This window comes from Microcebus murinus, chromosome 18 (genome assembly GCF_040939455.1).
Source record: "Microcebus murinus isolate Inina chromosome 18, M.murinus_Inina_mat1.0, whole genome shotgun sequence".
In the NCBI taxonomy this organism is placed as follows: domain Eukaryota; kingdom Metazoa; phylum Chordata; class Mammalia; order Primates; family Cheirogaleidae; genus Microcebus; species Microcebus murinus.
Window position 1 is genome coordinate 10,578,433 of NC_134121.1, and position 25,832 is coordinate 10,604,264.

The following is a 25,832-nucleotide window of genomic DNA, read 5'->3' on the forward strand; positions in this document are numbered from 1 at the left end:
TATATACATATATATATATTTGCCTATTCTTGCTATTATCTCCTTCTGGAGCTCTTATTACACTTATTCAAGATCTTTCACTATCTCATGTCATTTAATAACTTGCATATTTTTCATCTTTTTGTCTTTTTGCCCTGCGGTTTAGATAACTTCTCCACATTCATGATACAGCAGTCCAATTCCCTTTCCGCTTTGTCTAAATCTCCAGTTTAATAAACTCATTGATATTTAAATTTTAATTATATTTTCTATTTTTAGACCTTCTACTTGGTTATTTTACAATTTTGCTTGCTCGTTTTTACACTCTTTTTCTTTTCCCAAATTTTAAGACTTTGCTTTTTCAAGTTTCAGAATACATCTATTAGAGGGTGATCTCAACACGAACTTTTGATCTGTCAAGTTAAAAATGATTTGTTTCTTCATGCCATATGTTAAAGGTGACATAAAAGCCCACAGAAAATTATTAGCTCCTTTCTCCTGGTGTTCCCATCAACATAACACAGTATGGTCATTTTTGCATTGCTAGAACATATATTAGACGCTTTTTCTATGCTTCTCTTCAAAAAGTAATGCTATCACAGGCCATAATTCTACAGATATCCACTTCAATAAATTTTGTCACTTCTCTGAATCCATCATTCAATACAAAGGTCTGTACATTATCACAGACTTGGAGAACCTCTGAAATTGCCATTCTTGCCTCTCTGTGACAATGCTAGATTTATGCCTAAACATAAAGGGCAAGCAGAGCTGTGGACAGGGACAGTGATCTCCTGGGACTGTAAGAACTTATCTGGGCTTCCAAAGGCTGATTCCTAAAGAAAGCATTTCTCTTTATAAACTGATACATCCTGTTCAAAACGAAGAAGTTTTTCTTAGTCAATCTTGAACTAATGTCTAAGAAGCTACAGAGAAGCCACTCCCTACTGCTATGTGGGACAGAAACAATGAAGCAAGGCACCTAAGCAAGAACTCTTTTTGTCTTGTAAATATATTAAATATTACAATTTTACATTCTTCAACTGAATTCCACTATCTGACACCTTTACAAATTTAATTTCACTGTTTCTGCTGACTCCCACTCATGGTGACTTTTTTCATTGTGTATTTTGTGATTTTTTTTAAATTATAAAATCATATTACTTAGAATTTTACCCATGGTAAAGGAATCCTTTGCAGACTGGATTCTAATTGCATTCCCACAGAAAGGATTTGTGTCTGTTTCTGCCAGTCTTCTAGGGATTCTACCAACCCTGGTCCAGTTGGACTACACCCTACAGGAGTCCCCCAGTGCCAAGGTCAAGACAGGCCAGTTTTCATACTATCCCTTTCCACACAGCATATTTACTTTTTGCTTATTCTCATGGTCCCAACCTTAGGTGAAGCCTCCTCACTTTTTGTGGACCCTACACTTAATCACCTGTCCTTCATATCCCATAAAACAATCAAAATAGAAGCTCGGAGTCTCCAAGGTTCAGTAGAAAGTATCATGTGGAAGTCAGCATTGGATCTTGCTTACCTCCCAGGGCTCTTGCTTTCACTACATTTTTTTTTTTTTTTTTTTGCAGCTACCAATCTTTTCTTCTTCTTTCTTTTTCTTTTTTATTTCAGCATATTATGGGGGTACAAATGTTTAGGTTATGTATATTGCCCTGGCCCCACCCGAGTCAGAGCTTCAAGCATGTCCATCCCCCAGACAGTGCTCATCGCACTCATTATGAGTGTATATACCCATCTCCTCCCCCTCCCTCCCATCTGCCCGACACCCAATGAAGGTTATTCCTGTATGCGCACTTAGGTGTTGATCTGTTAATACCAATTTGATGGTGAGTACACGTGGTGCTTATTTTTTTCATTCTACTTCACTTAGTAGAATGGGTTCCAGCTCTACCCGGGATAATACAAAAGGGGCTAGATCACCATTGTTTTTTGTGGCTGAGTCTATGGTATACATATATTATATTTTATTAATCCACTCATGCATTGATGGGCACTTGGGTTGTTTCCCCATCTTTGCAGTTGTGAATTGTGCTGCTATAAACATTCGAGTGCAGGTGTCTTTTTTATAGAGTGTCTTTTGTTCTTTTGGGTAGATGCCCAGTAGTGGGATTGCTGGATCAAATGGTAGATCTACTTGTATCTCTTTAAGGTATCTTCGTATTGCTTTCCACAGAGGTTGCACTAGTTTGCAGTCCCACCAGCAGAGTAGGAGTGTTCCTATCGCTCCGCATCCACACCGACATTTATTGTTTGGGGCCTTTTTGCTAAAGGCCATTCTCACTGGGGATAAGTGGTATCTCATTGTGGTTTTGATTTTCATTTCACTGATGATTAGAGATGTTGAGCATTTTTTCATATGTTTGTTGGCCATTAGTCTATCTACATTTTTAGGCTCCAGAGATTTCTTCATTTCATGCCACCTTAGTGATATGCTTTTAAATAATTTCGAAATATTTGCTGAAGTATTTCAGTTGTTTTATCAGAGGGGTTTTTCATATTGCCATGTATACCATAGAGCTGAAATAGAAGTCCACCATTTGCTAACTTTCTTTCCACTGGGATTTTACTATACCACTCCACTGAAACCATTCTTGTCAAGCACACCAGTGATTTCCCTATGGTTGAATCCATAGTTACCAGTTTTCGTTTTAATTCTACTCCTCAGCAGTGCTGAGCACAGCTAATCCCCCCTCCTTCCCAAAGAGTTTCTTCTTGTGACCTTCAGGATTCTTCACTTTTCTTGTGTTCCTTCTATCTCACTGGCTGTGCCTTCTTAGTTCCCTTTGCTGGGCTCATCTCCTCTTCTAGTCCTGAAAATACTAGAATTCCTAAAGCCTCAATCCTAGACTTCCTCTCTATCTGCATGCACTTTCCAGGTGACATTCAGCCTCATGCTTTAAAAACATCTGTGTACTGATGACTACCAAGTTTCTATTTTAAGTCCCATCTCTCAAAAACTCTAGGTTTAGAGGTTCAACTGCCTAATGAATATGTCCCTTAGGCATCTACTGTCTGTGAGGCATCACAAACCTAAAATGTTTAAGACCTGTTCTCCCTTTCCCTACCAGGAAAACGAACCCTCCCCATTCTTCCTTACGTCGTTCAATGACATCACCACTCACTCTGTCACCAGGAGTCATTATTGTTGTCTCTCATCCCCTTACACTGCTCACCCAAGTTCATCAGTGGGTCCTATTGGCTCTACGTGCAAAAGCATCTTGACTCTGACCACTCTTCACGTCCACCAGCCAAGTTAAAGCCAACATCCTTGGTCACCTGGACAACAAATAATAGTGCTGAGCTGCCCTCCCAGCCTGTATTCCTATTTTCCCCACCACCAACGCCACTATCGCCAGCAACACTACTCCCAGCTAAAATCTGCTCTCCGCCAGCCCCAGAGCTTTATGGCAATCTGAGTCAGATCATGCATTCTGCTACTCAGAATTCTCATGCTTAGAATGAAACCTGGACTTCTTACGATGGCCAAAAAGGCTCCTCGTTAGTCCTCCGACCTCTTTTCCTGCCACACATCCCCCTGTTCTCCTTATGCTTGGCCACCCTGAGTTTTTCCCTTTTCTTCAAACAAATCAAACTTTATCCAACCCCAGGGCCTTTGCTTGTGCTGTCCCTCTACCAGGATGCTCTTCTCCCATTTCTTTCTGTGGCTCATCCCTTTATGTTATTTCTCTTCTGCACTATCACCTGCATAGGAAGGACTTTGCTGACCCCTCCATAGAGAATAGTCCTAATTTTAATCTCTATCCCCTTATCCTGATTTAGTTTTTCATCAGCACTCATTACTACATGCAATTACACAACTTATTTCTTTGATTTGTTTTCTATTTTTTCTGCTAGAATATAAGCTTTGTAAGTGCAAAGTCTTTGTTTATCTTATTTATCATTCTGTCCTCAGAACTTTGAAGCATGCTAGGGCTCATACTAGACGCTCACTAAAGATTTGTTGAATTCAAGAATGAATCTCATTTAACTTTCCCTATAACCAGTGAAACAGAAATGACATTTCCAATCTTATAGGTGAGGAAACTTGAGGCTCAGAGACATTAAAGGATTTGGCTGTGGTCACATAATCTAATAAGTGTGCAAAATCAAATTCAAGTGTGTGTGTGACTTTACAGGCCATAGCATTTTTTAAATTTGTAAATTTTTGTTTTATTTTGTAACTTTTCACCTTGAAGTAATTTCAGACTTGACAGAAAGGGTTGCAAAAATAGTACAAAGAGTTCCTTTTTACCCTTCCCCCAGCTTTTCCCGGTGGTAGCATCTTGTATAGCCGTAGTACAGCTATCAAAAACTAGGAAGTTAATATTGATGGAGAACCAGTAACTAATCTACAGGCCTAATTCAAATTCACCAGTTTGCCCACTGCTATCCCTTTTCTGGTCCAGCCTCCTCTGCAGGTTACAGCTAGATGCCATGTCTCTGTGGAACAGAGCTCAGTCTTTGTCTTTCATGGTAACCTTGATGCTTGTGCAGAAAGGCAACATTTTTACCATAGTGTATGCAGAGTGCTTAGCAAAGTGCTGGGTACATGGTGAGCTTTCCACAATAATAGCTATTATCGTGAGGGACATAAATGAATTTTCCTTCTGGGGAGTGGGAGGAGAATGACTCCTCATGTTCCCTTTGTGTTCATCAGCTTGGCCGACCTCGAAGAGTTTATAAAGAACAGCGAGAACGGCTTGCTCAAGAAAGTCGAAAAGGGAGATTTCAAAGGACTGGTTGAGATTATGGGACACCTTATGGCTGTTAAAGAACGGCAGAGCGGCACTGATGAGATGTTCGAGCCTTTAAAGCAAACGATTGAATTGCTGAAGACCTATGAACAAGAATGGCCAGATACAGTGTTTAAGCAGCTGGAGGTCAGTGTGTGGACGCATTCCTTATAAAAAGAAACAGAGGAAACGTTTAAGGATCTCAGAATGGGATGAGAAGGGGTTCAGTGAATGAAAAACAGGGTTTAGTGTAGACTCAAGGTCCATCTCTTGTAACTATAACGTGTGGCATATGCATAATGTCTTCTAGAACCTTCTAGCACCTTCTAGAAACTATGGGAGTATGTAATGCTGGAGATATATGGGAGAAGTAATATGGATGAAGAATTCTTTTTCCAGAATTCGAGATGAGCCAGTTTTTGGATTCAGAGAAGAAAAGCAGATCTGAAGGATAAGTTGGTCTAAGAGGAAACGTGGGGCATAAAAGGAAATAACCAAGCACTCCCAAAGAACAAAGAAAAGGTCAAGGGTTACTGTCGACATAGTAGAAACAGTAGAAACTGAAGATGGCAGAGACGCCTTGCCTTCCAGAGTAGCCTGGAAGCGTCTTGTGTCTCCAGGTTTATAAAGGGATTGTATGCGGCGAAATCACTAGGATTTTGCTGAACCTTTAGCATTCCAAGTTGTCACAGAGTCAGGGCAGTCAGAGGGACAGCGGTTCGCGTGGCGTCGGCAGTAGGTGGCGGCTGAGAGTGCGGGCTCCCGAGGTTGTAGGTCAAGGAGGAGGGTGGGGGTGGGGAGGATTGTAGAGCACGGGCAGGTGACACCAGCACATCTAAGTGCCACCGTGCAGCATCGATGACTGCCTCTGGGTTCTGTCCAGCTTCAGGGCCATGTTGAAGGAGGGAGCACCTTGGAGGTCTGACCACAACGAGCTCTCCTTTGCAGGAACTGCCCGAGAAATGGAACAACATGAAAAAGACGGCCATCGCTGTGAGGCAGCAGGTGGCCCCGCTGCAGGCAAACGAGGTGACCCTCCTCCGCCAGAGGTGCACGGCCTTCGAAGCTGAACAGCAGCAATTCTGGGAGCGGTTCCGCAAAGAAGCCCCCTTCAGGTATGGGCCGACGTTGCCACTGCCGCCTCTTTTCATTTCAACTGTGCAATCTTTGAGTCATGGGTGGTCTTTCTGTTGCACATGTGTATTCCTCCTGCAGACGAAGAGGAAGAGGCGTTCGTGACCTCCCCTCCCACTGAGGTTCTCTGGCTGGAGCATGATGCTGACGTGGGCAACGTCCCTTCATGACCCTTGTGAGATAACCAAAGACTGTAGAGAAACCCTTTGCCTTTAAAAAACTCTAGATGCTTCTTGTGTCTCCCTCCAAGTTTACAAAGGGATTTTATGCGGTAAAATCACTAGGATTATACTAAGCCTTTAGCGTTCTAAGTTCTTACAGATTTCTTTTGGTTTTAAAAAGCAACTGCTAGAGTTTTAAAATAATTTGGGAAGGCATTTGGGTAGGCTAAAGGAAGGAGTTAGGTGAGGGTTTACTTCCGAGGGGGGGTTTCCTCTCCACGTGGCTAGGCTCAGACACCCCCTGCAGGTCTTCACATAAACAAAGCAACTCTAAGGCAGGCAGCACCGTTCACAGGTGCCCACTGTGTGCACCCCCGGGGTTCCATTCTCAGAGTTTCCTTCTGTGGTGGAGAGGTCTGCCCCGGTCTGCTTCTGGCCCACCACTCAGCGTGGGGGGGGGTGTGCTCCCGCCAGGAGGACCAGCTGGCCCTGTGTCTGCCAATGTGCCAGCCGGATTGGGCAACCCCTACACTCACTGCAGCCCTGGGATTTGCTTTCTGTTTCCCTGGGCCAGGTTTCCTGCTGGGTGTCCTCTGCAGTGTTAGGTAAATAGACTTAGAAATCCCCAACCTGGAAAATTCCCTAGGTAGGAACTGAGAAATCTTTTCATTTTCAAAGGCTATTTACCTGCAGAAATATTAAAGCAACAAACCAAACCAAAAAAAAAAATCACTACTTTATTGGAAGGAAATATAATACAGTGAATAAGCACATGGACCTGCGTGGAGGCTGCCTGGGGTCTAATGTCAGGTCTGCTACTTCCTGCCTGTGTCACTGCAAGTTACTTAATACCTTTGTGATTCAGTTTCCTCATCTGTAAAATGCAGATAGTAATAATAGCACCTATGCATAGGGTCGTTGTTAGGATTAGAGAGAGAATGTTGAAAGTGTTTAGCATTGTCCCTGGCACTACAGTGACCAATAATCTTGGCTGACCCAGACTGTTCTGGTTTTAGTATTGAAAGTCTCTGTTCTGGGCAAACTAGGATGGTTGCTCATCCGACCTGGCATGCGGTAGGGGACTATTTTTATCGTTCATTCATCAAACCTATATTAAGCAGCTACTATCTCCCAACCATTATTCTTGGGGCTAGAGAGAACCAGATGAGTATGTTAAGACGCAGTGAAAGACAGGTATATAAGCTAGAAATAAGATGTAAATACATAAAACAAATGACTCTGAAATGGTGTGCCACCATTTGGGCTGCATGTTAGGTGGGTGCTTTTAAATGCCCAATGTCCAGAGTGTCCTGCAGACCAACTAAATTAGGCCCTCTGAGGGTGAGACCCATGTGTCAATAATTTGTAAAGCTCCCCAAGTGATTCCAATGTGCAGCCAAGTTTAAGAACTGCTACCCTAAAGGGAAGCAGTGGGTTTCCTTTTTAACCTCTATAGTCGACTATAGTCGATAGCCACAGGTGAATGTGCACAGCGACGTTAGCCGACAGCCGTGATATGACTTTTCTAACTTTTCATTTATCAAAATAAAATCGTGAACATTTAAAAATCACGTAATGAAAACATATATGTATTTGTTACCTATTCTGATTTATATTACAAGTAAAACTGCCTGTACAGTAAAACAAGCTTTCAGTGCTTTAAAGCTTTCCTCATCACACAAGAGCAAAATGGATTTGTCGTCAATGCACAGCACAAACTATCGTGCGGACTATGAGTGCCGGCTGTGGGCAAAGTTTCGCGGCCAGTGAGCACCGTACCGAAGTGTTTAAGCAATTATGCCAGGGCTTGTAACTCCAAATGGGTCTGTATCCCTTTAGAATAATTACCTTAGGAGCCATGCTCTTGTTCCAAAGCATCATTTGTTGCTCAAAACATTTGCGGAACTCCTTTGGGGACTATTCTTTCAGAGTCTGAGGCTCATTATTCTTTTGACTTTCCTTTGGGCATGCAATTGAATTTTCGAAATTGAACACCAATCAAGCACAGCCAAAGTTGGTTGCGGAGAGAAGTTCTCCAATGAGGTAATACTACTTAATGTTAACCACACCAAAGGCCATGAAAATAATGACATTAATATCTTTGCATCAACTGTCTCTTAAGACAATTTAAAAAAAAGAATTCAAAGGTTTTTGGAGGAATATCTTCCAAAGGAGACTTCTGAGACTGCTTGAAAAGGAAACACATGGTGTGCTTTTGTATGTCTGTTAGAAATCTGGTATCCCTCCTTCATAGTTGTATCATGTGTATGTTGATAAGCTGTTGTTGGTTTTTTTAAAATTTCTTTTTATTTTATATCTGGGCTCATTTTTCTTTCTCAGCACTTGAGTCTGCTAGCTGTGAGGATATTGCCACTCTTAGCTGGGTTTTTCAAATTCACATGTGTTGATTTGACATGCAGATGAATCTTTGGAAGAGAATGCTTTGAAAAGAACTGCTCACAGCAGTGTGGGGAACCAAACGCTACTGCAATTTTGATGTATTTCTTCTCTTCTTGTCAAGAAAAACATCAGGACTAGAACAGAACTGTGGATTTATCGCTAAAGGGAGTCTTACTTAGTGGGCGTCAACTCATGTGTTTTGCTTTGTTTCTTAGTGTGATTTGTAGGAGTGTTAAAAATTTTTTAGGTACCATGTGTGGCAAATGAGTTTAATTCTGGTTTCTTCATTTTTAGATCATTTGTAACTTTCTAAGTTGCAGACCTTGGTATATTCCTCTGTGAACGCAAGCTTCTGTTCCTGGTTAGATTATACAGATTAAGCTCAGTTTATAATGTTCTTGTCTTTGAGAAAGAAAACAAGTGTCTCGTTAGGGCCTTGCAGTTGGACAGTGCCAGGATGCTTGAGTTGAGGTTTTTCTTCATGTCCAAGTCAAATTTTTCTTCCTCCTTTAGTTCTTAACTCTAAGCTATCTCAGCATATTTCTAGCTGAGCTCTCATGCTTCACAGTAATTGGCTAAATCATCATACTCAGATTCAAGGACTTTGTGCAACTCTTAAAATCGGTGCCTAATTCTCTCCCTTGAATGAAAGGAATGTTCCACACTCGGGCAGCATTCTGTTGTTTGGTCTTCCTGACCCTGAGCAAAGTCTTCCTGACCTTCAGAAATGGTGCCACGATGTATAATCTTCATACTACATCAAGACCAAGGTAACCTGGGGTTGCTTAGCCAAAATAACCTACCCATGTGAGCTCCAGCTCAGTGGAGACCATTAGGTTTTCAGTGGGCAACCAGATTCTATGAGAGAATCTCTACATTTTGCTAACTCCACTGTTGAGATCACAACCTCATCTGCTCTATAGAAGCTTAAATCATGGGAATGAGTTGAATTAACTCTAAGAACAGGGTCAACCTAAACAAATGGCATGTCTTAGGATGTGGATACATTCTTGGGAGGCTGAATGACTAATGCTCCTCTTTTCTCCAGCTATTGAAGAGACAACAGACACTGTGCAGGCAGAACAAAAGGCCTTCTTTCCCCATGTCTGCTGCATGGGCTTTGTGGAAAGCCTGCAGAATTTCATGCTAGGGTTTCAAGGTGACCTCCCTTTCCTGACCTCAAGGACTTACGGCCTCAGGGACTATTTCAAAAATGAGTACTAAGACATGGACACTGGGTGCTATCTTTAACCCTCACTGGGGGGTGGCTCACACCCCTGTAGAACATGGTGCTCGTAACAGCAAGCAAGAGCCATTGGCAAGTAGGAGCTGTTCAGAGGGGAAGGGAGGGGAAAGCAAGGATACTCTGGACAAGGAAACAGCACATACAAAGACACAGAATGACACAAATGTAAGAAACAGCTGGGTAACTAACTGCATGTGTGTCTGCCACTCGCCACGAGCATGTTCCATTTCTGTCCTCATCCCACAGCTCCTCACAGGGGACAGATCTCCTTGTCTGTAGAGACAGAGGATCCCTCTTCAAGTCTGAGATTCCCCAACCTCATGCTCTTTTCTGAAATGCCTGGGAGTGGAGGAACAGGGAAGAGGTGCAGGTGATACTCAGTCTCACTCTCCAACCACAGGACCCGAGCCAAGCACCATGTGGACGGAACAACTGGGAATCAAACATAATGAGCATCAAAGTTAATCTGACACTAATTTAATGGTATCCATAACTGTTATTGTGTTGCATGGTAATTAGGCTTAAGTGGTAAGCAGTTCAGGTAAATGCCTTTAATTAGGATTACTTTCCAGCTGTCAAATCAAATACTTCTAAGGTCAGCGGAGAGAAGGGGCAGTTCAAGAAAAAGGAGTTTGCATGTTATTTTCTTTCTTTTCCCCTCCTTTCCGTACCCTACCAGCCAACACACATACACACGCACACACACACACACACACGTGTGCACACAGATAGAAGTACATGCACATACACCAGCTAGGAGGAAGCAGCCAATTCTCCAGTTACTCCTTTCCTCTCAACTTCCCCTTGAGGAGGAGCCCCATGGTGCCCTGTTGTGATTTTAGAAGAACACACTATTCTCCCTTAAGCCACGGCATCCCCAGTATTTAGTCCTCCAAGCACACAGAGACAAGGAAACCTGGGCTCAGGGATGGGAGGGGGTAGATAAAGTGGGGTGGGAGGAAGAAAATGAGAGTGTCCGTGATCACCAGGGTTACGGATGCCCCTGACCAAAGAAATCCCAACTGACCATGTGGGTTTCCTTGCACGTAGGGTTCTTATTTTGGAGCCCAGGCTATGCCCGGAATGCATGCCTCGAAGGGTGGCAGAGTAAAGCCTGTCAACAGGAACGAGGTTCAGGAGCATTCTCCACATGCATGTGAGCCACAAGCACTGGAGAGAAGAGGGTTGAAGAAACATGAACGAAAGAGCTAGATACGGTGCTAGATACAGGAGTCAAGTGCAGAGCTAGAGGCTGCCCCAGGGTGCAGGAGGGAGCAGTCCAGAGAAGGATGGACATTAGCAGAAAAGGGAGGTTGGGTGACAACTTGGAGGAGGGACTCACGAAGGTGAGGGTCCAGACCCGAGGAACGCAGTGGAGAGCTACCGTGGCTCTCTAGGGCCCGGTGTGGGCTTTGCATCCAGCCTCCAGGGTTACCAATGGCGGTTCTCTGACCTGGAGCACTGTTGCCTGAAGCTGATGCAGGCACCGGCAGGAGCTTCACCATAGACAAGGATGCCTCCCTGGCACGGGGGAATCACCCGCGGAGTTCGCCTGGGTCCCACCCCAGTGATTCTGATTTAATCGATCTGGAAGTAGTCAGGCTTAGGGATCTCTCGAAGCTTTCAGAAGACCCTAATATGCAGCTGAAGCTGAGAGCCCCAGAGGGAGCGATGCCAGAGAGAGCCAGGGTTAGACTTCTAAGTGGCGGCTCTGCCACTTTAAGACTGCCTGCCACTGGTGTCCTGGCAGCGGCTTTGGCTTTCCAGCCTCTGCTGTAATATGACAGTGCTCCTTTATGTCAAGTGGTCTTCCAGAAGCCAACAGCTAAATAAAGGGCAGAGTCTGAAAGGTGCTTGGATAAGGGGGTGTTCCCCTCAACACCTGGGTGCAGGAGATCCAAACATGCTGATCCTCCTGGACTGCCCTTCCTCCATGCCTGCCCCACCCCAACCTATCCCGAATGTCTTTTCTTCCCAGGGTTAGAGGCTTTGGTGCAAGCCACTGCTCTTTCCTGGATTACTAAGAATTTAAAGATTTTGGCTGATTGTTACCTTAATGACTAGGAGAGGAGCCCCTGCGTGCTGTAGTTACAAAGGGAACACATTGTGTTTTGCAGATTTGATAGCGTCAGCCCTCATCAAATGCTGGATGCCAGGCACATCGAGCTCCAGCAGATGGAATCCACCATGGCCTCCATCTCCGAGTCTGCCAGCTTGTTTGAAGTCATCGTTCCTGACTACAAGCAGCTGAGACAGTGCAGGAAGGAGGTGTGCCAGCTGAAGGAGCTCTGGGACACCATTGGAATGGTGACCGCCAGCATCCGCGCCTGGGAGACCACCACCTGGAGGGACATCAATGTGGAAGCCATGGAATTGGAGTGCAAGCGGTTTGCCCGGCTCATCCGGAACCTGGACAAGGAGGTCATGGCCTGGGACGCATTCACAGGCCTGGAAAGCACCGTGCTGAACACCCTGGTCTCCCTGCGGGCAGTCGCCGAGCTGCAGAATCCGGCCATCCGGGAGCGGCACTGGAGGCAGCTGATGCAGGCCACTGGCGTGAGCTTCACCATGGACAAGGACACCACCCTGGCGCACCTCTTGCAGCTCCAGCTGCACCGCTTTGAGGACGAGGTCCGGGGCATCGTGGACAAAGCTGTGAAAGAGATGGGTATGGAAAAAACCTTAAAGGAGCTACAGACCACCTGGGCTGGCATGGAATTCCAGTACGAGCCCCACCAGCGGACCAGTGTTCCCCTGCTGAGGTCTGACGAGGACCTCATAGAAGTTCTGGAGGATAATCAAGTTCAACTCCAGAACCTGATGATGTCCAAGTATGTTGCTTTCTTCCTGGAGGAAGTGTCAGGCTGGCAGAAGAAGCTGTCCACAGCCGACGCCGTCATCTCCATCTGGTTTGAGGTGCAGCGCACGTGGACCCACCTGGAGAGCATATTCATTGGATCTGAAGATATCCGGGCTCAGCTACCCCAGGTACCCGTATTCTCTGACCCAGGTCCAGGGAAGATCACCCGGGCCCTGCGTTGTCTGAACTCTATCCTTTCTGTCTTCCTACTTTGGCTTTCCTTAAGGGCACCTTGCACAGGTGCTGACCTTACCCACCCTCAAGAGTCAGGCAGAGGGAGAGAGGAGGCAGTGAAACGCACACCAACCAGTTTGTGCTTACATGGGTGCAAAACTTCATTTTTAGAAAAGAAAAGTGTGCACAAGAAAGGAGACCAAAAATATTAGCCACTGCAGTTTCCGATGAGCTCCTCTTGGGTTGCTCCCCGGATCATTACAATGCAGTATCGACCGAAAGTGAGCCTTGTTCCCAGGCAAATTCCAGTCCTTCTCGGCAGCAAGCCATTCTGTAAACCTCCTGCCTGTGCCAGCGTGCTAAATGCCAGTTGTTAGCTAAATACCGAGCAGTGCTTTCCCTAAAATATGTGCTCTTCTCATTATTACCTTCCCTGTGTTTGACCGTCCCCTCTAATTCATCCTAAGTAATATGCTATTAACTTACCACTCTTTCAGTGGACTTTAATTGATTTAAAAATTTTTTTTTCCAGACTTTCCTCTGGAAATTAGTTTGATCCCAAAATGTCACGAGCTGTCCAGGCCACATTTAGAAATTAAAGCACATTCCACCAAAACATAGTTTTCCAGCTAATCCCACAAAAGTATTTTAGCGTAATAATGTAGATTGTATATTTGCAATAAAAAAATAACAGAAAAAAAATTCTGTTGTAGCAGTTGTAATTAAGTCAGATTGAATGGGCCAGATTTCATCTCCAATGCCAGTGGCTGAAGAGGGTCAGGCTTACTTGGGGCAAGGACATAGGTGGAGACTTTTGTAGCGACTTCAAAGGAGACGTTTGAGAGCTTTTAATTAGAAACATCAAAGAATCAGTAGCATTGACTTCTAAACAGTGCCACAGGTGTATGTACAAAATATGTAAATGCATTTATTTTCTTTGTATTAACAATATAACAGAAACAATTTCAAAACATAATACAATCAGTCATAATCTTACATCCTAACTAGTAACTATGTTCATTCATTATGAACTTTTTCCCACTCGTGTTCGTGTGTATACATATTTTTACATAATTGCTGTCAGCATAATTACAATTTTTCTATCCAGCTTGCTTCATTTGAACATTTGTGCCAGATATTTCTGATACTTCCACAACCTTGATACTCTTTTGTTTTTAACTGAAGCAAAACATGTCATGGAGGAATCGTGAATTCCTTTACCCAGCCCTCTCGTTTTTAAATCTTCCTGGGAGAGGGGTGTGCATCAGAGAGGGTGGGGACAGCAGTCCTGGGCTCGAGTCCTCCCACAGAGCTGCGGGACCTTGGGCGTGTTACTTAATCTCATTTGTGCACATGCTTGGTTTCCTCATAGGTAAATTGGGACTAATACTAGCATCTACTCCAGACAGTTCGTTAAAACAATGCATAAAGCATGTAGCATTATGATTATTATCATGTAGTAATAATACAACAAACTCTTAGCAGGTGCCAGGTATTGGGCTAAAGATCTTTGCACACGTTACTATTTCAGTGACAATGTGGCGGGGTGGTGTTTGGGGGAAATGATGGTATCTAATTAATTTTGACATCATAGTAGTGCATTTGCTGAGGGGAAACTTACTTTGGTTATATAGACTTTTGCATGGGCCCAGAAAAAACATTAGATCCACTATCTGCTTGACTTAGCAATCATGTGGTTTATTCCTGGGGTGGGGGTGGTCCATGAGGGGTCCTCAAAATCAGAAATATCAGGGGGTCCTCAAAATCAGAAATATCTTACTAATCATATTAACATGTTATTTGCCTATGTTTTTGCTCTCAGTCTTCCATGAGCATATGGTGAAGTTCTCCAGAGGCTGGCTGTGTGGTATGAGATATAACAATAAGTTGGATGCAGAAGTAGATATGAAAATATTGCTGTCTCCTCTTAAGTCAACCATTAAAGAGATCTGACGAAAAGAAAAGTGAAATGATGCCACCTTTTCGTCTGTTATTTTTTATTTTGGAATATATAATTATTTTTGATAACATGTTATTTATATTAACATAATGGGCTTATTGTTACATTATTATTGGGCTTTTTAAATGAATTAACAAAATTTTTTTAAATTTCCACCAAAAAAAACCCTCTTTAGTCTCTAATACAGAAAATATTGATAGATACAGTATTACCTATATAAACAAAAGCTCTTCAGACTCCTTGATAATTTTTTAAAGTGTAAATAGGCTCTGAGACATAAATGTTTGAGAACTGCTATTTCAAGCTAAGAATATTTCCTTCTTTGAGTCTCATCTGAATTGGACAACCCAGGAACAGGTTTCTGCTTCTGCCTGGCTACCTGAGGGCAGCTTCTAGGAACTGAGGACAGTGATAATTCATGTTTCCCCTCATTTTTATTCGTAGGATTCGAAAAGGTTCGAAGTCATTGACACTGACTTTAAAGAGCTAGCATATGATGCTCAGAAAACTCCAAATGTCGTGGAAGCCACCAACAAATCAGGTCTTTATGAAAAACTGGAGGATATTCAAAGCAGGTGATGGTCAGCTCGTTACGGCTCTTTTATCCAAAAAGGCAGTATTTCCTCCCCACTCCTGTCTCTGAAATCTCTGCTGTATTTAATGCCCGAGTGAGTGAGTGAATATGTGTAGCCATGCACATCCCTTGTTTCACCTGTGTGTTTGGGCAACACTTATTAGAAGTGTGTATGCTGATGTGTATGCTGATGCATCAGTGTGTGTGTTTGCAAATATCCATGAGCGTCTCTTGTGCTAATTTCTGCATAAATCCCACACCTTGCATATATTTGTGTTTAGGTAATATACGTGTACTATGGGGTCCAGGCATTCTTAATTAGGAATCCTGTGTTCTGTGCCCCCAGGTTGTGCCTGTGTGAGAAGGCCCTGGCAGAGTACCTGGATACCAAGAGGCTTGCCTTCCCTCGGTTTTACTTTCTCTCCTCTTCCGATTTGTTAGACATCCTTTCCAACAGCACAGCCCCGCAGCAGGTGAGCTGGGGGTGCTCCCAACAGGGCGAGTTTCAGGCTCTCCATTAAGCCTCCTCTCTCTGGCAGGGTGTGTATTTCAGGCCTGTGTTGCCACCAGCGTCATCTGTCACGTCAGAGCTTTCTGTGTTCCCGCCGTTACTGCGGCCGAGGGTCCCCTCCAGCCCAGCAGAGGCTACTCCCTAACAGGGAACTGGATAAGTTTTGAGGATGGCGAGGGTGGGAGGGGTTAAGCCTTGGCAGAGAATGCCTTTGGTCCAGGTCTGAAGAGAGACCCAGTGAATAGTGGTCAAAGCCATAGCTAAAATTGCATAGGGAGATGAGATTGGAGGCTGCAGTAACTGCATATTGAGGTGGTTTAGTGGCACAAGCAAATATGAGAAGTCCAAAATTTGGGGTTCTCACTCTGGTTCTAGCCATTTATTAGCTATATAGTCTCTGGCATATCACTTCTTGGCAGCAAACTTTCCTCATCTGTAAAAAGTAGGAGAAGCCCACTGTGTTGTGAGGGTTATTGAGAATTAAAGTAGCTAACTGAAGCACTGTTGGTATTTGGAGCTATAGACGCTGGTTCTCAGACTTGAGAGTCTATCAGAGTCACCGGGAAGGTTTGTTAAAGTACAGATTCCTAGATCCCACTCCCAAAGATTCTGATGTGGTAGATCTGGGAGGGCGGGAGAATTTGCATTTCCAAGAATTTTCCAAGTGATGCTGCTGGTCTGGAGACCACAGTCTGAGAACCACTGTTGTCTACCATGGAGTCTGAGTCTCAAAATACTTGGATGGGTTCATTTCCTTCTCTTATGTGATTTTTGTTATTCATTTGAGGTAGAGTTGGGTTCATTTACTTCTCTTTGCTTTCAGTGATAGGTTCTTTCCCACCCTTGTTGATTTTATTTTTTCGAATAACACCAATACGATTCCAGAAGTCAAACTATGCAAAAAGATATGTGCAATCCAAAAGTGTCACACTCCTTTTCCTCTCCCTTCCATGCCATTGCCTCCTCTGCTCCAGCCTCAACTGTTTACCTCCAGGTAAACAGTTTCATTACTGTCTGGTTTATCATTTCCACGTCTATTATTGCAAAGAAGAAGCAAATGCATGTTTACATTTGTGCATGTACATTTTCTTATTTCCTCTTCTTTCTTACACAAAAGAAAGCATGGTATATATATTTGTTTGCACTTTGTTGTTTTTTTTAAAAAAAAAAAAACTTAGTTACATACCCTGGAAATCACTGTATATCAATTCAAAGATATCTCCTTCATTTTTTTTTTTTTTACATTTGCACCTTACTCCATGGACTGATATACCATAGTTTGGCTATAGGTTATTTATAATATTTTGCAATTGCAAATAATGTAGCACTGAATAACCTTGGACTTTGTATTGTTGGAGGTCTGTCTTCCAGGTAAACTCCTAGAAGAGGGATTGCTGACTCAAAGGTAAATGCATATGTGGTCCTGTTAGGTATTGCCAAGTTTCCCTCCATATCAGGTGTGTCATTTTGCATCCCCACCTGAAACAGGTGAGAGTTTCTCCGACAGAGCCAAAAAGATGGCACCCACGCACTAGGTTTCTCTTTTTGACACATCCTTTATAATGTATTGAAATTATGTTTTTCATTTGTTGATTAGAAGCAAGTACAAAAGAAAGATTATCCCTTATAGGTACAGCCCCTTATTTATTTTCCATAGATTGAAATACTTCCAAAGTAGCCCAGGCATGGTGGCGTTGAATTATTTATTACATTAGCATTCTACTTTGTAATGATGATTTCATTAATTCTATGTATAGAAGGAGTCAGATCACTTCCAGGGCTTTTTATAACTTTTATGCACAATGTACTTATTCTTAAATATTTACTTTGATTCATTTCTCATTTGGTTTGAGTAAATCTTTGATTAGTCTTCCCCTCAAATATACACACCCTAAGGGATGTGGTAGAATAATTCCTAAATCCTTTTAGATCTGTGACTCTCTGCCGTTTCACATGTGAGTGATTGAATGGTTAGGTTTAGAGTTCACGTGTCGCAGCAATGTCCCTTCAATCCCTGAAGACATGGCTCTGCTGTTTGTTGTTGCAGAGAAGTCACCTGAGGAATGATTGCTTTTCAAAAAATCTTTCTAGACAGCCTAATTTCTTTCTATCTGGATCCCTAAAGAGATCGAGTTTTAAATTAAATTTTTAAAATGCATATATGTTTAGATAATTGCTTTATTTTGTTAATATGTCTCTGATACATGATGAGGATTTTTTCTATCCAAAAACCAGAACTTTCATTATCTTGAAAAAGTTTTCTTCCAGTATGTTTGTAAATAATATTTCTATCCCATTTATCTGGATTTTTTTTTCTTCCGGTCATCATACTGACATAAGCTGAGATTCCATTTTCCTCGCTAGTGCTTCTTTATCACCTTCTCTTTAATCATATTTTTATTACTTTTAGTCTTCTTCCTCATCATTCTTTGACAGTTTCTCAAGTTTATCCACAATATTTAGTTTTTCTCTGTGTCCATTCAGCCCTTTAGTATTGCTAAATCTGTGACAAATGTACCACGTCACTATTAGTCTCCTTATTTTATTTCTCTGCCTCTGCCAACTCATCTTTCACCTCATATTTTATAGAGTTTGTGTTTCTTTCAGTTAATTGAAAGTAAAACAAGACAATGTTTTTCAAAATTGTTTGTTTCCCCTATTAAAACTTATATATATACATACATATATATATATATATATTCTCTTATTCTATCTCTCTGTAGCTCTGTTTTCTCTTTCTTTTAAGTTTCAGAATATCTGCATAGGTTGTATGCTGTTGTTTTTTTTTTCAGTTTGCCATTTGTGCTTGAATAGAGAAAGGTCCATCCCGCCAAGCTATTTGTTCCAAGCCAGTGTGGGTGGTGTCTTCTCGAGCACCCTCACAGTTTGCCTAAATGCTCTTGGATTTTTCCTCTCAGTAAAAGCTACATGTTCTAAATTTAGCATCATAACTCAGGGTACCTGCAGCCTGAGGGCTCTCTGTATTTATTCAAGAAATTCTACCAGAGTACAGCTTTCTGCGCGTTGCTCTTGCTTCAACCTGGCATTTCTTCACCTCAGACCACAATGTGGCTGTGTCCAGCATCCCCTGGTTACTAGGGCCCTGGGCATGTATCAAGACATCTGCATCATGACACACCAAGCCGGGGAGCACTTGTGCTGCCAGGCTCTCCGCCTGGCGTGAGCATGCCTGCCCCTGCTCTGGGCCTGCCCGATGCTTGTCTGCTGCACTGAAATGCTTCCAGTACCCGGGTGACTCCCTCCACAGCGCACCGTTGCCACCGCTCTTGACCCTCAACATTTGGCTGTGTCAGCACTCTCCTGCCATCTATTCTTTGCTTGTCCCCTGACCCAGAGCTGTGTTTTCTCCAGAAGAAGGTTTATAACTGGACCGTCCTGTTTTTCTCCCATCCGGTCTTATCTATAGCAAACCAAGCAGAAATTAGTCAAACCACTGTGGCTTAGTTGGTTTGTCACTAGCGTGTGATTGTCGCTAGTTTTATACGGCATGCCCGTGGCCACTTCTACCTGATTTGGCTCGTTCCCATACTCACATCGGTGTCGTTCCCACAAACTTCCCTCTAAATGCTTGGCATCGGTCACAGTGGCTGCCACATGGTAGGCCCCTGAACAGTTCTAGTAAGCAACTCCCTGGGCATGTTCTCCAGTCCTTTGGCGTTGTTTCCACTCACAGGTGCAGCGTCACCTTCCCAAACTCTTCGACAACATGGCCAAGATGCAGTTCCAGCTGGATGCCGGGGAGAAGCCGACCAAGACAAGTCTCGGCATGTACAGCAAAGAGGAAGAGTACGTGGCCTTCAGCGAGCCCTGCGACTGCAGCGGCCAGGTAGCCTTTCTTCTCTCTCAAGCGCCTGCATTCAAATGCGATCAGCATCAACTCTGGGGAGGGCTTTTGTGGCCTTGGTCCAGAGCTGCTGTCCCTGCCCTGGGACAGCGGCTTCCTTTGACTCGAACTGACATTGGAGCAGCGCTGGTGCCCTGCTTTCCTCTCCCCGGGAAGGACACATGTCAACATTCATATCTTTCCCTTCACCAAAGACTTGTGCGGAGAGGAATAAAATGCACATAAACAACTACCCAAGTCAACGAGAAAAGGATTTTAGAATGATTAGTGGCGCCAGGGGATGTTGACATGGCAACCCCTGGAGCACCCCGCAGGGGAATCTGGAACACTCACTCCTTCCCTGGGAGAAAATGTCCTTTGAAATCAACGACTTTCCGGAGCTGTCCCCTCCCTGCATAAGTAACCCTCAGAGTCAGTCACTTCCTCCCACCATCCTTCCCCTGGAGAGCCAACTACTCTCCTGCCCCAGGAGCTACTACCTCCAAATATCCATGTCCAATTCAAGGAACACGAATCATGGGGCCATTTACTCCCTAAACCCCCTTCCCATCCTTCAGCACCACCACCAAGGCATTAAAAGCCCTTCCTTGTTCATTATCCGAAATGATCCAGCAAAGCATTGATTCTATCTAGTGCAGAATAACACCTGGAGAAGAGATCTTTTACAGGGCTCCACCTTTATCCACATAAAGGTATCTTGGAAAGCAATTCTAGTACCAGAAAATAATCAGAGGTTCTCGGTCATATGACGAGGGTGGCCCTGGGGGTTAATTCGGAATGTGTTCTTTTTGTAGTCCCAGAAAGCATTAAGCTGGGAAATTCGATCCTGGCTTGCATCTCTATCCTCTTTGTGGGCAAGGCCATACGAATCCACTGGCTTATTCACCTTTAGCTTGACCCAGGTTTAGATTTCTGGGTTCACACGATGAAATCTCCCACCTGCTCTGCCCCACGGGCACGTCAGCCTGTAGTTAATCACACCCCATCCTCACTCATCGTGCCCTGGATGGCACAGACGAGTTGTCTCCCTGTGCCTCCTGGCAGCCTTGTGGGGCTGTGTTACCACGGCGGGTATTTTCTATTTTCTTCACTCCCTTGGGCAGAGGGAGAGAAAGCACGTAGCGCTGATCAAAGCTTCTCAGGTGCCCGTGTCTAACCCAGAGTTGCTCTTCCAGGTGGAAACATGGCTGAACCACGTGCTTGCTCACATGAAGGCTACCGTGAGGCATGAGATGACTGAAGGCGTGGCTGCTTACGAAGAAAAGCCCAGGGAGCAGTGGCTCTTTGACTACCCAGCTCAGGTATTCTCCCCGCGGGACCTTTGAGGGCCTCATCCTCCCCAGCTCCCTTCCTCAGCCTTCAGGGGCTGCGGGACCCCAGACTTGCTGTGTGTGTCCCAGTCGGGAGGGGATTGAAACCCAGGTGGCTTTGCAGGGTCAGCAGGAGGGGTCAGAGGTGGACAGCCCTGACCTGGTTCAAGCGCAGCCTTGGTAAAGCAGGGGTGGCCTATTTTATCCCTCACTGGCTAGAGTGGGGAGAAAATTCAACCTAATCCCAACTCTTTGAACCAGCTCCTTTGTGTGCACCAAGCTCTGTGCCCCGGGCAGGAGACACCAGCAGGGAACAAGGCAAAGTAACCTGAGCTGCTGGAGTTTACAGGCTCACAGGGACTCAGCCACTCACAAATGTGACCGGTGAGATAAAAGGGGAAGCTCACATGTTCTGGAGGCACATAGCTAGTGAGCAGGGTCTGGGACCACCCCCTGTGCATCTGATATGCAAGCCGAGATTTGCAGTGGCAGTTAGCAGGCTAAACGTGGAGGGAAAGAGCAACCAAGCAGAGGGAGGGGCCGGGCAAAGGCTGGGAAGCCAGGGCAGGCATGATGTGTTCACGGGACTGAGTTTGGCTGAAGCCAGAGTGAGGGGTGAGGAGCAAGAGATGGCAGATGGATTCTAAAAACCAGTTCTTACAGACCATGTTGGGGAGTCTGACTTGATTCTGTGATATATCTGAATTCTTTGTAGGTTCCTCAGGAGGGTAATAAGAGAGAGGGAAGACCTAAGGAGCATTTTTTAAGATGTAAAATCTGGCTTTAATACACCACTTCTCCTTTCCCCGGTTAACAGCACAGTAGTGATGTTGGTCTAGCTGGGGACTGCAGACGTTTGGTAGCCATCGAAGCCATAGGAGTAGATGCAATTGCTCCTGGAAAGTGTGTAGAATGGGATGAGCGTGCAGAACAAGTCCTTGAACACCCTTCAGAGCCTGGGAGGGCAAGAAGAAGCGGAATGAGAAATGGTCTTTTTAGGCAGAAGGAAAACGGGGAAATCGTAATTATGGAAACAAAAACAGAAGCTTTTGATAGCAGACGAGGGTCAGAAATGCCAAAGGCTTTTACACGATCAAGTGAAATAAAGAGGGTGAAGAAGGCCCGTGGATGAACCTGGCGAGGTCATTTCAGGGGGGTGGTAGGGAAGAGGCCACATTGCCAGGGGGCGAGGAGTGGGAAGAAGGTGGGAAGTACGGACAGTGAATGTGGATGGCAGGGAGGAACTTGGACGAAAAGAAGAGAAAGGCATCAGCACCGAGGAGAAGATGCATTTATTGACAGCAGAGTTGGTGCACCCCAACATGGCCATCAGTGTAAGGGGAACTTCTGTAACAAAATCTGGTAGGACATAAACTCGAAAGTAGAAATGGATAAACTAAGGGATGGTACTATTTACTACAATGAGATTCTCTATTCCAACAAAAGGAATAATTTCCATCAGAATTCCTCATATACCTGTATCAGAATTTTGAGACAAGACTAAGTGTTGCTTCCTGCTATTACAATAGATATCATCTACAGCAGTGTCTCCCGAACCAAATGATACTACAGTTGAGCGATGTTTCTAAATGCTCCACCACGGATAATCAAAATTATCCATGTTCTATGTAAAGTTTCCCAGCAAACAGAAGCATGTATTTGAATTGCTTTTTCCATGTATTTACTTTTAATCTCTGAAAAACACTGACCACACTGAATGTTGGTGTCATCCACCTTGGCTTTCAAAAGGAGGCATTTTAGAGTTGTAGGTTTTGAAAAATTAAAAATAAAAGTCATGAAAGTCTTGTGGACAAGCAAATGTGTATCCCAGAGGGTAAGCAGGGCCTCGGTAAATTAGAATATTGGACCACAAGAAGAAGAACAAAGCAAAGACTGTGTGTCACTGAGATGCTCATCAGCATATCATTGTCCTCCCAAGCACGGGAGAAAGATGCTGCCTCTGCAAAGTACAAGACTTTATCATCAGTGTAGCAATTTTCAGGAGCCACTGACACTGACCACAGTTAGTCTCTGGTTGTTCTCAACCCAGTGATACATTTTTCAAGAGCAGAAAGTGTTTTTCCCACTTTCTCTGTCACTACTTCACATCTTCAAGGGCTAGAGCATATGGTTCACTTCGTCGATGCGGGTGGCAGAGGGAGCGAAGGGGCTTATGTCGCCCACACAGTTACATCCTGAGCCCTGGCTGTGTGGTGAGTGGGCTGGTTGGGAACAGTCGTGGTAACAGCTTTGCTAAGTGACAAACTTGGTGCCACAGGTGGCCCTGACCTGCACTCAGATCTGGTGGACGACAGAAGTGGGCATTGCATTCGCCAGGTTGGAGGAAGGCTATGAGAGTGCCCTGAAGGACTATTACAAGAAGCAAGTGGCCCAGCTCAGAACCCTCATCTCCATGCTGATTGGCCAGCTCTCCAAGGGGGACCGGCAGAAGATCATGACCATATGCACCATTGATGTGCATGCCCGGGATGTGGTGGCCAAGATGATTACTCAGAAGGTAAGTCCCAAACATGCAGAGCTGTCCCTCTCTGTGCACAACTACCCCATAGGAGTTGCTATGCATGGCCAAAACATGGGTACCCCAGCGTCTTCCCAGCACTGGGAGGATCATGGTGGCTGCTCCTACTTTTTAAAAACTCAGCAAAAGTGTCATCAGGGCAGCCTGTGCTTTCGGTATAGTGGTGGTCACAGAATTGAGCAGCAGAAAACCCCCAAGTCTTCCAGGCTCCTATGTGTCCTGTGGCCAAGGGGCCACCTGCTCCCTGTTGAACACAATGGCTCACCCACCTACTTTGCCAACCTCTCTGTAGGTAGACAATGCCCAGGCTTTCCTCTGGCTGTCCCAGTTGCGCCATCGTTGGGATGACGAGGTCAAACACTGCTTTGCCAACATCTGCGATGCCCAGTTTCTGTATTCCTATGAGTACCTGGGAAATACGCCTCGCCTGGTGATCACACCTTTGACTGACAGGTGAGCATTGGTGTCAGCTACTGACAACCCTAGTGCTGTCTGATTCAGACTATCCAGTGACTGTCCAGGGTCAAGGTGACTGTCACTTGCCATTTGTCCACAGAGCTGCAAGGTAACGACCCGACTCAACCAGCAGATTTAAAATGAAACTGAAAGGATGTAGGGCAGAGCCTTTCTTTGGAACAAACCCCAGAGAGCAAATCAATGGGCCATGACTTTTTGAGGAAGTGCTTGGCAGTCACACACACCTAACACCAGCTCTAGTGCACGCCAGCTGTTTGACCGTGAAAAAAAATTGACCTAATTTTTGGTTTTCTCATCTGTGAAATGATGATTTTTGTAAGGATAAAAGACAGTGACACTTATAAAGAGTTTAGTATATAATAAGTGTTTAGTAATTGTTCCCTATTATTATTTTCTTATCATCAGTAGATCAAACAACTGGCACATTTATTCAGTCCCTCTCACTCTGGGAATACAAGATAAAAGCAAGGTAGTCCCAACCGTGAAGGAGCTCACAATTTTTTAGGAAGACATATTCTCTGGCATTCATATTAATTCACACACGAATGAATTCACACCAGACACTGAACTGGTCACTGGGAATACTGAGGTGATGAAAATATTTCCTGCCCTTGAATTCCAATTCTAGTGAGGAAAATGAGACATATGTAGATAACAATTTAACCAGCACAAAGGGGAAAAGTACAAGGCCATAGAATAAAATAAAGTTCATAACCATTGGCTACAAATTTCTAAGCAAGTGACTTGGTAATAAGCCCTCTGGACACAGAGGGTTCACGGTGAGATGAAGAGAACTCGAAAAGCTTCAGGGAAGAGACTGTATCTGATCTGGACCTTGAAGGACATATTGGATTCCAGTAGGATTTCAGTAGGTTTTAAGATTATCATCAACGAGTCCATGAAATCATACAGAAATCTGTTCATGTGTTGCTTTTTCCATTAAGAGGACATATAGCATTCGTCAATTGTCAAAGTGATCTAGATTCCCAAAAGTTAAAGGGCTACTGATAAACATTCCTGGAAAATGGTATATTGTGGACAAAGTCATGTAAATGGGAAAACTCAGATATGTTCCTGGGAGAGCCAGTGTACACTCTTTTGACTTTGGGGGGGGGGAGGTCGTCAGCCATAAAGGAGTCAGACTACAGATTGTGAAGAATATATTCCTTATCCATAAGTCACGGTAAACTATTGGAAAATTTTCATCAGAGGAGTAAAATGATGAAATCTGTACTTTCTGGAGATTTATCTGATGTCAGAACATGGGCAAAGGAAGAAGAGCGCAGGGAAACAAGGCCACGGTCTATATGAGAAATGATATTTTAATTCTGCTGAGATTTCTGTGAGTTCTGCTCAGACTTCATGCCCTTTCCTTATAATCCCGTTGACCACTAAATCTCCTCTTCTCCAGAAAGAGTTGTATATCTGAATGACCGGCTCCCCGAAAGAAATGACTTGTAGGTAATAAGGAGATTATTGTCATCAATTGTGAAGGTTAAAATGGCCAGATAGAATCTGTGCCATCTTTTACTTAATTTTCTTTCTGCCTATTTTCAGTGATGTCGCCTGTATTTTTAGTCAGATCTTCTGATATATTTCCAAACATCTGATAAATATTTCCAAATTAGTTAAATTCCAGTCACTGTGCTCATGGAACGAATAGGGCACAGGAAGTCCGGAGTACTTTAAAATCCCAGCATCATCCGTGGGTCAAGACCTCCTGGCTGAACAGTCATGGTCACGATGGTTCATTTCCCCTCATGTCTTCTGTTGGTTTAACTCATTTTCTTACCTATTCTGGAAAGTTCTTCCACCCAGAGTCCCACTGCTCCCCTCTTACTTTCGGGTCTCTCTTTCTTGCGGGACCCTGTAGAAGTCACATCACCGT

General features: G+C 44.1%; 1 protein-coding gene across 1 annotated transcript in view; it reads left to right on the forward strand.

Moving 5' to 3' along the window:
• The window catches only part of DNAH9 (dynein axonemal heavy chain 9), a 312,997-nt gene that overhangs the window by 65,982 nt on the left and 221,183 nt on the right, over positions 1-25,832 (forward strand). Inside the window, exons 18-26 of the mRNA XM_020280809.2 lie at positions 4,658-4,880; positions 5,682-5,848; positions 11,792-12,662; positions 15,113-15,243; positions 15,589-15,715; positions 19,448-19,600; positions 20,794-20,919; positions 23,207-23,446; positions 23,760-23,920. Of these exons, the coding sequence (XP_020136398.2) occupies positions 4,658-4,880; positions 5,682-5,848; positions 11,792-12,662; positions 15,113-15,243; positions 15,589-15,715; positions 19,448-19,600; positions 20,794-20,919; positions 23,207-23,446; positions 23,760-23,920 (2,199 nt within the window). The remainder of the gene's footprint in view (positions 1-4,657; positions 4,881-5,681; positions 5,849-11,791; positions 12,663-15,112; positions 15,244-15,588; positions 15,716-19,447; positions 19,601-20,793; positions 20,920-23,206; positions 23,447-23,759; positions 23,921-25,832) is intronic.